Source organism: Cucurbita moschata, unplaced genomic scaffold, assembly GCF_002738365.1.
Source record: "Cucurbita moschata cultivar Rifu unplaced genomic scaffold, Cmos_1.0 Cmo_Scf00031, whole genome shotgun sequence".
In the NCBI taxonomy this organism is placed as follows: Eukaryota; Viridiplantae; Streptophyta; class Magnoliopsida; order Cucurbitales; family Cucurbitaceae; genus Cucurbita; species Cucurbita moschata.
Window position 1 is genome coordinate 791,374 of NW_019268547.1, and position 12,591 is coordinate 803,964.

Here is a 12,591-nt window from a genome sequence, read left to right on the forward strand (position 1 = left end):
TATGATTGAATATGTACGCATAAATTGATGTATAGTATTTCTCTATGCAACCCACACATGTGTACATAAACTCACTAAACGAGCTCATTAACGATGTATTTAATAGCTACTACTCATCACTTAAAGATTGTATTTGACTAAAAATATTAGTGAGAAGTATTTTTAAGTTTGGGACTATTAAATTCTGATTAAGGTAGCAAGACATATTTTTAAGATAAAGATCATTGAAAGAAAACATAAGAAAAATTTAGTATCTTTAAAGATAACAGCCCTAATCTACCACTAATAGATATTGTCTACTTTGTCTTGTTATGTATCGCCATCAGCCTCACAGTTTTAAAATCCGTTTATGTATTGCCGTCGGCCTCACAATTTTAAAACGCGTCTATTAATGAAAGGTTTTCAAAACCTTAAAATTCCATAATCTTTTGCACGATTTTGTCATGTCGAGACATTCGTTTGAGCAAACATTCTACATTTATCCAAATGTTCAAATTTCTCAAGCGAGATATCTATAAATTATAACAAAACAATACTTACCTACTAACTAGTTCTCAAAACGACAGATTCTCAAGACGGATTAGTATATTATTAAATGATATCGTTTCTTTTAAATTAACCCTTTACACCCTTTTGTACAACATGAATCTTAGACATGATTTCATTGAAATCAACATGGCTCGAAGGATTCTCCCATTGAATCAACTCTCTAATTCCCTTCCCAATTTCTTCAACCTCCTTCGTCAAACAGTTCAAACAAAAAGCCAAAGCACCTAAGCTCACAATTGCTTCACTTTCACCTCTCTGCTCAACAATCTCCACTGAATGCTCCACAAATGAACTAACCATCTTTTCCTTTGCCATCTTCTCCATTTCCATTACCCTTTCAGCTTCTCCCATCTCAACGTCCTCTAATCCATCCTTCTTCTTCGCTGCTTCCTTCTCAAGCTTCTTCAATGACTCCAATGAACTCACATCCACACAACATCTCACCAACCCACCAACCCTTTCCTTGTAATCCTCGACGTCCTCCGCTAAATTCTCGCCGATTTTCCCCCACGACGACGAATGATTCTGTCGGATTTCGAGAATCGAACGATGAACGAAAGCAAACAAATCAACCGTTTTCGACAAAGATCCGAACAACTTTCCATATGAACCACTCTGAAATGGCAAAAACCAAAAGTTTGGTTCCATCCCAGCTTCATCAATCAGCTGCTTCAGCTCACCGACATGAACTCCCAAATCTTTGGAGCTTTTCTCCAATTCTTCCCCTTGAAAACTCAATGAATCAATGCATTTTTGAAGAGCTTGTAAAGTGGAAGTGAGCTGAATTTTAGCTAATTTAGAAGCTCTGGTCGGGTGTAAAATGATATCAACAATGATTGAAGATGATACTCCAATGATTGTCTCCACGATTCTAGCAAAGGCGAGATCTTTAGGAGAGCCGTAATTTGTTCTTCCTAAAATGATGACAGCTCCAATAATCGCGGAGACTCCACCAGCTGGGCCATACATTTTGCTTCTTTGAAGAAAGCTAGTGAAAACAAAGCATGGAACAAGGCAAAGAAGCCTCCCCAATAAGAACTTCTCAAAAACAACGAAGCTCAAAAGGCCATAAACAGAGCCCACCACGGTTCCTTGCAGCTTCACATTAGCTACCTTGAAAGTAGCCTCTCGAGTACAAGAAATGCTGACAGCCACTCCCAAACTTGCCCAAAATCCATTCTTTTTGCTATACATTAATCCCAAAAACACCGCCATTCCCAACGAAACAGCCGATTTTAGCGCTGCCATTAGTCTCTCGCAGCTCAAAATCGGCCGTTTTTGTTCTTGTTCTTGTTTTTGTTCTTGGGATTTCTTCGGTTTTTGAGGGTCTTTTTGGGATTTTTCGAGGAGGAGTTTCATGCAGAATACGAAGAACAGGGAGGGAAGATTCTTGATTTGAATGGATTGGACATTGTTGATTGGATACTCATCTGGGTTTGAATTGGGGAAGGTATGCACTGAATCGAGGTGTGGAAAGGCATTGGCTTGGTTTAAAGCTTGGATTATGTGCTTTTCCAAGGCGTTTACGCCATTTTTGAGAGCTTCATTATGAATTGGATATGAAGGAATGGTTGATAAAGCTAATTCCATTCCCCTTATGGGCCTTTCCAAATCTTCTAATCTTTGGCTGCTGCTTAGCCATCCCAATTGCCATATTTTCAGTGGTATCCACTCCCATTTCATGCTTCCCTGTTCATCGGAATTACAAATTTTAGTCCCTCGACTTTCAAATTTCATCGGGTCGGTCATTAAACTATACAACGTGTATGATGAATCTATAAAGTTTTGATTTTTATATCTCTACTCGACACAAAATTCAATTTTTTTTGTCATAAATTTGTTTAATCTAAAAAGTGGTTGAATTTTCAAGTACAAAATTGAAACTCGAAAAAAAGACAGTGGCATATCAACTATTTTTTAAGAAATTACAATTTAGTCCCTTGAGTTTAGATTTTTATAAAAATAAGTTCTTAAAACTATTAAAAATTTCTAATAAGTCCCTAAACTTTCGTTGTATGTCTGATATATTATTAGATTGTAAGAAGTGTTTAATACACCCGTAAAGTTTTGATTTTTGTATCTCACATGTAGTTGAACATTTTCGATTTTTTTTTATTTAATAAATCGTAAGTCTTTAAACATTTTAATTTTTTATGTCATAATTTGTTTAATTTAAAAAACGGTTGAATTTTCTTGGTACAAAATTGAAACTCGACAAAATAAGGGTATATTAGCTATTTTTAATAATTGTTGTAATTATTATTCTAATTATATTTTTTTATATTTGCAAAAAATCAGAATAATAATGCTTACTTGGTATTGTTTTATGGGCCGAAGGAGTTTGGTTGCTGACGTGGACAATAGTGAGGCTTTAGAAATGGACCCTACTGCCACTGTGTCACTGTCAGCAAGAAGTGCTTTCACCAATAGCCTTAACCGCTCTGCCACGTTGTCCACCATTGCTTCGCTCTTCTTTTTCACCTTCACATTTATATTATTATTATTATTATTATTATTTTAACTTATTATAAAATTTTCAAACAAAATCATTATTTTATAACGTGTTGCAAAATGACATCACACATATCAACCCAGCTTTCATTTTCATTGATAAGTTGATCTGTCGTGTGTGTATAATTAAAGCCCGTACGTCTTGTACCAAATTTTTTTAAAAAATAATAAAAATTATTAAAAAAAAAATAGAACGGGTACGAAGATTTGAGCCTTCGATCTAAAAAAAACGACATCGTACATGAAAACTAGTTTTGATTTTCATTGATAAGTTATCTCGTTTCTGTACAATTATAGCTTATACCCGAAAAAATTTCATAAAAATAATTTTTTTAAAAAAAAATTAAAAATAGGTATGTAGATCTAAATTTTTAATCTCGAGAAAAATGACATTGTTCATGAAAACTAGCTTTGATTTTGATGGATAAGAAATTTTTATAAAAATTATTTTTATTAAATTTTTAGACAATACAATTAAAATTCAGAAATTTGAATTCTGATCTCGGAGTAAAAAAATATATGTTAAATTATGATTGAGGTATGCTCGAGTTAAGAACTTACCAGAAGAGAAGCAAGGCGGGGAATGGGAAGGAGGGTGGCGACAACAGTGGCGAAGACGCCCATGGCTGTCGAAGCGGCGACTTGAACAGGGTGCATGAGCGGCTGAGTATGAGCGCCGCCGATGAAACCGACCACATAAATAATCACAATCTGACCCAACGCAATCCGTTTAGCCAACACATGGGTGGAGCTCGGCAGCACCACCACAACCGAAGCCAGTGCCACCGTCAAAGCAATCGTTTCGTACGAGAATTTCGTCGGTCCGATGAACCAAAACACCGCCATGGCTGGACACACTGTCTGCACCGTCGCGTACACCGCCAGCCAGCAGCCACGGATGGCATCGCCCACCGTGGCATTCGTCACTATCAGGATGGCGGTCACGTAAGAGAATGCCGGAAACGTCACAACCCGGCATAGAGAAGCTGGGCCGTACATGGTGGCTCCGGCAATCATAGCGCAAGCCACCGCCGTGCGACAACCGGCGGCGAGGCACGTCAGCCACAACGAGGCCATTATAAAGACAGTGGCAGTGATGTAATTTTGGAGTTTAAGGTTTGAGGCCGAATACGGAAAGGGTTTAGATGGGTTTAAGTAGTGAATGGGAAAGGCTGTGGGTTACGTTATTGGAACCCATGTGGCCCTACGTTTTATTATTTATTTATTTATTATTTAAAAAATTCCACAATTGTGGTGGCTCTCAATTTTGCTGCCCATTAATTTAACACAATTTTCCCTCTTTCTTACGTACTACCTTTTCAGTCTTTATATAATTTGGATTATCGAATTCAAATTATATTTGGGTCGGTTTGCGAGTTAAAATTCTTTTGTTGTAAGGTCTGTAGCAGTCTAAGCCTACGGTCCGTTACGTATTGTCATCAACCTCACAATTTTAAAATGCATCGACTAGGAGATGTTTCCATACACTTATAAACAATGCTTTGTTTCTCTCTCTAACTAATGTGAGATCTCACAATTTATCCTCTTCGGGGCCATTGTTCTCGTTGACACTTGTTTCTCTCTCCAATCTGAAATCAGTGTTACAACCCAATTTAACCCTACCTTACTTTTAAGATTATTACGAAGATTAATGATATTTTACGTTTGTAATCGATGTTAGTGATGCGTTATGACTTATGAATGTTCAGAACCCAATGAATAATGTGAGTCGTTGTTCAACTATTTCACGGGACTTTTAGGTAAGATGAAAAGAAGCAAGCCCATAGCATAGGAAGTTGTGGCTCGATCTATCTTTCTATCCAAAATGAATGCCCAGCGGGTAAGCTCCTTTTTATTTATTATTAATGGTATAGGTGGACGAAAACTCGAAAACTATGGTTCTAAAATGCATATTTGAAATTTTTGAGATTTTAGTTATTAATGTAACATATATCGTGGAAAAGTAGAATTTTTTAAATAATAATAAAAAAAGAACAACCCGACAACTAAACCTAATCCAACTCGAAAATAGAAGGTTGGGTTGGATTGGACTATGAAATCTATTCGGGTTGTTCGAGTCACCAACTTAGCAAACTTGAAATTTCAGATTGGCTCAAAAGATTTCTTTAACTCAATTCATGCGCACTCCTACTTTTTGAACTTGAGTGTAACGATGAAACTATATTATATTATATATTTTTATGCATAATGCTTTTACCTAACTAATATATGGAAAATAATAAATTATTATATGGTTTGATTTTGATAACGACACTACAAACTTTAGATTATGTATGATTAAAAATGATATATAGTTAGAGGATGGATGAGGTTGTCCTTTGGGTAAATGAGTGGTTACATACTTTCTCATGATTTTATTTTCTTAATGGTAAAAATAATATGTTTTTGTTTTTTATATTTATTTATTTTTTTAAATTCTAAAAATTATATATTTATTTTTTATTTTCTAAACGAGACATATATAACGCACATGGTTAGGCCTATATTAAAAATAGCTTTCAAAAAAGTGTTTTTTTTTTTAAAAAAAAATTACTATTTTTTAAAAAATATTTCCAAAATTCACCCATTAATATATATATTATAGAGGTTAATAATTAATTATCGATATTTAATTAAGTACACTCGACTCAAAAGAAATAATTCATTTAAATTTTCTTATTTTTTTTATGCAACTTATATGACTCGACCCACTAAAGTACGAAAATCAAAATATTTTAGAAAATGGATTTGTGATTAAATGCACTTGAAAAAAAAAATAATAATTTGACACTTGAGCGAGTGGTTGGGGGAAAAGCCCTCTATTTCTATCAAATGACTCGACCTCCCTCGACTCTTCTACCATGTGGGCCCCCTTTTCCACCTATGTTATGCCCTCGAGCGTAAGTTTACCACGCATTGCACTTGTGACATTTTTGCCAGACGGTTTGTTGTGATAATGTCATCCTCTCTACTGGATGTATGGGGAAGTTGCCTTTCGTTGAAATTGCAAATTGCTCTATATTGACTGTATGGGCAAGTTGCCCTCGTGTAAATCTCTATCTATTGGATGTATGGGTAAGTTGTCCGTCGTTCAAATCATTCACTACGGGTTGTATGGATGAGTTGCCCTACGTTAAAATCCGTTATTATTGGAAAAAGAAAACATTATTATAAATATGATTGAATTATATATTTGGAACAAAATTGAAAAATGACATAAATGTTTAGAGGCTAATAAATAATATATTTAAGCTTGTGCTCTTTATAAACTTTTCCTCCTACAAATTTTCTCTTATATTGTAAGATCCCACCATAGTTGAAGAGGGAAACAAAACATTCTAAAATCTCTCCTTAGTAGACATGTTTTAAAATCGTGAGACTGATGACGATAGGGGCAAAAGTAGACAATATTTGCTAAAAGTAGGCTTGGACTATTACAAATGGTATCAGAGTCAGTCACTGGACGGTACGAGACACTGGTCAAAATAGGGTTAGACCTCCATAATAGACGTGTTTTAAAACCACGAGGATGATGATGAAACGTGACAGAAAAAAAAACAGACAATATCTACCCGGTGGGCTTAGGTTGTTACCTTCTTATTTTAACCCACATTTTTCTAATTAAATTTATATATTTATATACATCTTTTCTTACCAATTTCTCACAACATTCTAATCTTACCCAATAAAATATTGCATTGGAGATGAGTACAAGTAAAGTATAAAGAATTTGACGTATAAATCCTAACAATCTTAACATATCTTAAAGTTACATAATTATCATGATTCTACCTGTAGATAAGCTCCCATTGCATAATCCTATTCCAAATAAAATTAGTGTTATGAAAAAAGCATTCTTGTAACGTACCATGTTTAGGATTTGAAATTTAGATTCGGCACCTATATGCCCTGATATTTTCTTGCATCCATTGTGACATGAACACGTTACTTACTTTTCACTTCGAAGAATGAAGACTATTCCCACATACCAATATGAGTTCTTTCAACATGTTTTGTCCTCACTCACATGCATTCGAGAAAAATTCTGGAGAGATCACCGAATATTGAATTAAATTTGGAGTTTTTAGTTTTTCTTAGCCATTCTATCCTTAAAATCGCTCTAATTCGGACGTGGTCTCGATTCATTTATATACCATTCCTTTACTCAGGTGTCACATTATAGCCTCAAGTAACTTTTCAGGTTATTAGGTCTTTAGGTCTAAGAGAGAGCTCAGGTGGGTTCTTATTTTAGGTTCTATTCCCATGAATCGTACGTGTTACTTGAAATCTTATTTGGTGCATCGATTTAATTTCTTATTGTCCTTTTCTTATAACCTTTGTAGTTGGTTTTATTCGTATCTTGATCTCAAATCATAAAGCCATCTTTTTGTTCGTGCAAGTCAATATATTTGCACTGTATGACATCAGACAAATCCACATGATCGTCTCTAAGATATTATCTAAAACAAATTAAAGAAAGTCGTTCTATGTCAGCGTCCGCTCATAGGACAGCTATCATGTCTTTAGTGGCTGAAATTTTTAAAATAAGAAACAAAAATTAAAAATTAAAAATTAAAAAACTTGCCAAAAGAATGATAAGGTTGACCTAATTTTCTAGAATTAAAGGGAAAGTTGAATGGCACTAAGTCACAAACAAAGGTAATGGATTTTACAGTGTACATATTACTATTTTAATCCACCAACCCATTGTGGAAGACATTTTAATTAATATTTTTCTGTTTTAAAAATTACTAAATATTAATTAAATCAAATTCCAAGAGAAGGGGTCGCTCTCTAATTAAAAATTGATTACTTTATCACTAATTATAAGCTATTTATTTATTTATTTATTTATTACCTACCTGATTAAGATGTTATACGTAATTAATAATCCATGTTAATGATTAATTAATTATACAAAAATAAAATTAAAAATAATAAGTTTAATTAGCGTTGAGATTATTTTATTAACAAAATACGATGGGACTAATCAAATATTAAAGATTCGTATAATTTAGGTTGGAAAAGACTTTTTCGTCCTCAACTTCAGTAAAAATAACAATATAGTTCTTATACATTCAGATCTTTAAATTGGTATTGGTTCGAGGAGTTTGTGTATATGCTGGCTTATTAAGAACAAGCAGCCACCTTTGGTTCTTCGGGATGTGGCTCAATGCAAGAATTAAGGGTATGGGTTCAAAGTTGCTTTACTTATTGAAAATGAAAGCCGACACATGACGAATGAGACCCCGCCATTGACATATGAGATGTGGATGAAGAATTACTTCAATCATTTCATGACTTGTGTAGCAAAAATATCGTTTAAGAATGTCTATTGAACACTAGCGTTATGTTTATCAACGTCATTTTAAACTAAGATTAACTAAGACAGACTTAAAAGAACGTGGCTCAATCATAGGAACTCAATGGTTTAACGTGTTTTACTTTCAATTTTATGTCTAATTAAACATTAAAAATTTAGGGATTATTTACAAATTTAGACACCAAACGCCCCATGCCTGGATCCAGAATTTGGATTTGGTACCCGATGACTCAGTCACGTTACTCATTTCTTGCTTTTAAAAAGTGCAAACTAATTCCACCTACCAGACCAACATGTGTCTTATCGAAAATTCTTAATAGATCTCCCAACATAGAACTACTTCGACCTTTAATATGAATTAATAAAATTTAGGTGATGGAAGAAAGGAGAAATAATAATAATAATAATAATAATAATAATAATAATAAATTAGTAAATTAATTAATAATTAAAAAGATGATTAATGGGTTAAAGTTGAGTACAAAAATGGTTTGCATGGGGAGGAAGCTTATAGTTATGGAAGTCCTTGTTGGAATTTGTTGAAATGGAATCCCTTTAGATTTCCACTAACACTCAACTTTTCCCCTCCTTGTCGTTGCTCTTTCGAAACGTCTTTGGGTCAAATTGTGTACGCGGAGGATCAAAATCGTTCCCACTCTCACAACCACACGATATTTTCATTTTCCTCCTCATATCTAGTATTCGGATCACGATGTATCGTAATCTGAGACCTGATATTTCCCGGCATCCACTGCAACATGCCCATCATGCCCATTTTATTTACCTATCGTTTGTACGAGTGAAAACTATACCTACAAACCAATACGGGTTCTTAAGAAATTTTTTAGAAAGTTATTCTAACCTATCATTGTTCCAAGCTAAACATGCTTAACTTTTGAAACCGCATTCGACACTTGATGGTTCTGAGATTTCCTTGCATCCACGACAGCATGCCCATTTATTTACCTGACAACATGCCCATTGTTCTAAGCTAAAGATGTTGAGCTTTTGAAATTGTATCTGAGACCTAATGGCTTTGATATTTTCCTGCATCCATTACGACATGACCATTTTACTTTTTTGTTGTTTCTAAAAGTAAAAACTATACCCAAAAACTAACACAGTTTCTTAAGGTACGGTTTCTCACTCATTACTTATAGGAAAATTTTTAGGAGTTTATCCAACGTGTGATTGTTTCAAGTTAAACATTCTTTTAATTTTTGAGTTTTTATAATTGAGTTATCGAGAATGAAGATACATTTTATAAATATATAATAATTTTACATTTTTAATCATCATATCAAGTCGCTCGGAGTGAGATGTGACATAAAATTTAAAATCAAATCATGATATATGATTAAACATTTAATTGGGTTGGATAGTTTTCGCTACAATATATTTTTATTTATTTATTTTATTTTAAGTAAATAGTATTTGAGAAAGAAAGGCTGCTGACGTCCGAAGACAACACTTAATTTAGAACATTTAAAAGTAAGAGATTTTTTGGAAAATGGTGTGCAAAAAACAAAACATGGCTTCCTTAGCCATACAAGGTGAGATCTTATGTAAATAATAAAGTTCAATAAGTTAGGTCTTTCCACTATTTATTAATATCATCCCATTTTCATAGTCTTTTATTCTTAGATTGCATTAATGTATTTAATCATAACGGTTTGTTTTTATGCTTTGGTTTATGATATGACTTAAGATATCTAAATCACGTGATATAAATTTTATGAAAAAAATTAAAAAAAATGTTCAAATTACCGTGAGATAAACTCAATTCGCAAACAATGATATGACTCTGAGATATTTGATCAACAAGATAATTTAAATCTTGCTTTCTCTTACGGTGATTTTTTTAATTATTTTGGGGCTTTTAAATATTTTAGATCTGAATGTCTTGTTCTTCAACAAGGTTGTTAGATCAAATTTCTCGAAGTTTCATATCATGAGATGAAATCATCTTAATTTGGGAGTTTTAACATATACGCTCTAGGGGTTTGCTGTGATACTAGAGTAAAGAAGGAGTATATGAATGAACTATACGACCATATAAAAATGAGAGCAATCTTAAGAATAGAATGACTAAAAAATGCTTAAAAAAATTGAAAATTATTCCCTATAATAATGTACATTTTTTTTCAGTAGCTCATTCATAAGAACTAGTAGCTCATTCATAAGAACTCTAAATTAAGCGTGGAACAATCTATGTTGAATGATCTTAGCCACATAGATAAAAATTATGAAGTACTAGAAAGTTGGGTTGTATTGTCGGTAAGTCTCAAATGAGGCTCAACTGCATAATAAAGTACTAGAAAATTGGGTTGTCAATGCAAAATACTTTACTTTATTGGAGTTGGTCTGAAGCCCACTGAGTGGAAGCCCAAATGGCCCATACTGGAAGCCCAAATCGGTCCATAGTGGAAGCCCAAATCGGACGATAGTGGAATCTGAAATAGGCACATATTGGAAGCCCAAATAGGTCAATAGTGGAAGTTCAAATAGGCCCATAGTGAAGCCCAAACTGGCCCACAGTGCAGGTTGAAATAGGCCTATAGTAGAAGCCCAAATCGGGCTTAGTGGAAGCCAAATCGGCCCATAGTGGAAGTCCAAATAGGCCCATAGTGGAAATTCAAATAGGTCCATAGTGGAAGAGCAAGTAGGGTCTTTAGTGACAGACCAAGAGGCCAATAGTGGAAGCCCAAGTGGGTCCATAGGTGGAGACCCAAGTCGGCCCATAGTGGAAGCCCAACTAGGCCCATAGGTGGAAGCCCATGTCGGCCCATAGGTGGAAGCCCATGTCGGCCCATAGGTTGAAGCCCTATCGGCCCAGAGTGGAAGCCCAAGAGTCGCCTCATAGGTTGAAGCCCATGTCGGCCCATAGTGGAAGCCCATGTCGGCCCATAGGTTGAAGCCCATGTCGGCCCACAGTGGAAGCCCAAGAGTCGCATCATAGGTTGAAGCCCATGTCGATCCATTGTGGAAGCCCATGTCGGCCCATTGTGGAAGCTCAAGACGGCCCATAGTGGAAGCCGAAGTCAGCCCATAGGTGGAAGCCCAAATCGGCCCGTAAGTGGAAGCCCATGTCGGCCCAAGGTAGAAGCCAAGGTCGGCCCATAATGGAAGCCCAAGTCTGCGCATAGCGGAAACCCAAATCGGCCCATAGTGGAAGCCGAAGGGGGCCCAGAGTTGAAGACCATGTCGGCCCATAGGTGAAAGCCCATTTCAGCCAATTCTGAAAGCCCAACTCGGCCCATAGTGGAAGCCCATGTCGGCCCATAGTGCAAGCCCAACTCGGCCCGTAGATGGAAGCCTAACTCCGCCCATTGTGAAAGCCCAACTCAGCCGATTGTAGAAACCCAAGTCGGCCCATAGGTGGAAGCCCAAGTGGGCCCATAGTGGAAACCCAACTCGACCCATCGTGGAAGCCGAAGTCGGCCCATAGGTAGATGCCCAACTCGGCCCATAGGTAGATGCCCATGTCGTCCCATAGGTGGAAGCCCAATTCGGCCCGTAGGTGGAAGCCCAAGTCGGCCCATAGATGGAAGCCCAAGTCGGCCCATAGGTTGAAGACCATGTCGGCACATAATGGAAGCCAACTAGGCCCATAGTGTAGGCCCATGTCGGCCCGTAGATGGAAGCCCAAGTCGGCCCATTAAGGAAGCCCATTAGGCCCATACTTGAAACCCAAGTCGGCCCATAGTGGAAATCCAAATCGGTCCATAATTGGAAGACTATCTCGGCCCAATATGGAAGCCCAAATCGGCCCATAGTGGAAGCCCAAGTAGGCACTTAATGGTGGCCCAAATCGGCCCATAGTGGAAGCCCATGTCAGCCCATCCTCGAAGCCCAACAAGGCCCATAGTGGAAGCCCAACTCGGCCCGTAGGTTGAAAACAATCCGGCCCATTGTGGAAGCCCAAGTCAGCCCATAGGTGGAGGCCCAAGTTGGCCCATAGTTGGAAACCTAAGTCGGCCCATAGTGGAAGCCTAACTTGGCCCATAGTGAAGCCGAACTAGGCCCGTAGGTGGAAGCTCAAATCGGCGCATAGTGGAAGCCCAAATCGACCGTTGGTGGAAGCCCAAGTCGGCCCATAATGGAAGCCCATGTTGGCCCATAGTGGAACTCCAAATCGGTCCATAATGGAAGCCCAACTCGGCCCATAGTGGACGCCCAAATCGGCCCGTAGTGGTTACCCAATTTGG

General features: G+C 36.6%; 1 protein-coding gene across 1 annotated transcript; it reads right to left on the minus strand.

Annotated features, from left to right (window-relative positions):
* Positions 1-565: 565 nt before the first annotated feature.
* LOC111464685 lies at positions 566-4,178 on the minus strand. The gene is made up of 3 exons (XM_023108907.1): positions 3,622-4,178; positions 2,863-3,030; positions 566-2,238 (listed from the first exon to the last, which is right to left on the minus strand). Exons 1-3 carry the CDS (start codon positions 4,135-4,137, stop codon positions 616-618), a joined length of 2,307 nt encoding a protein of 768 aa, XP_022964675.1. The 5' UTR covers positions 4,138-4,178; the 3' UTR covers positions 566-615.
* Between the last annotated feature and the right edge of the window lie 8,413 nt (positions 4,179-12,591).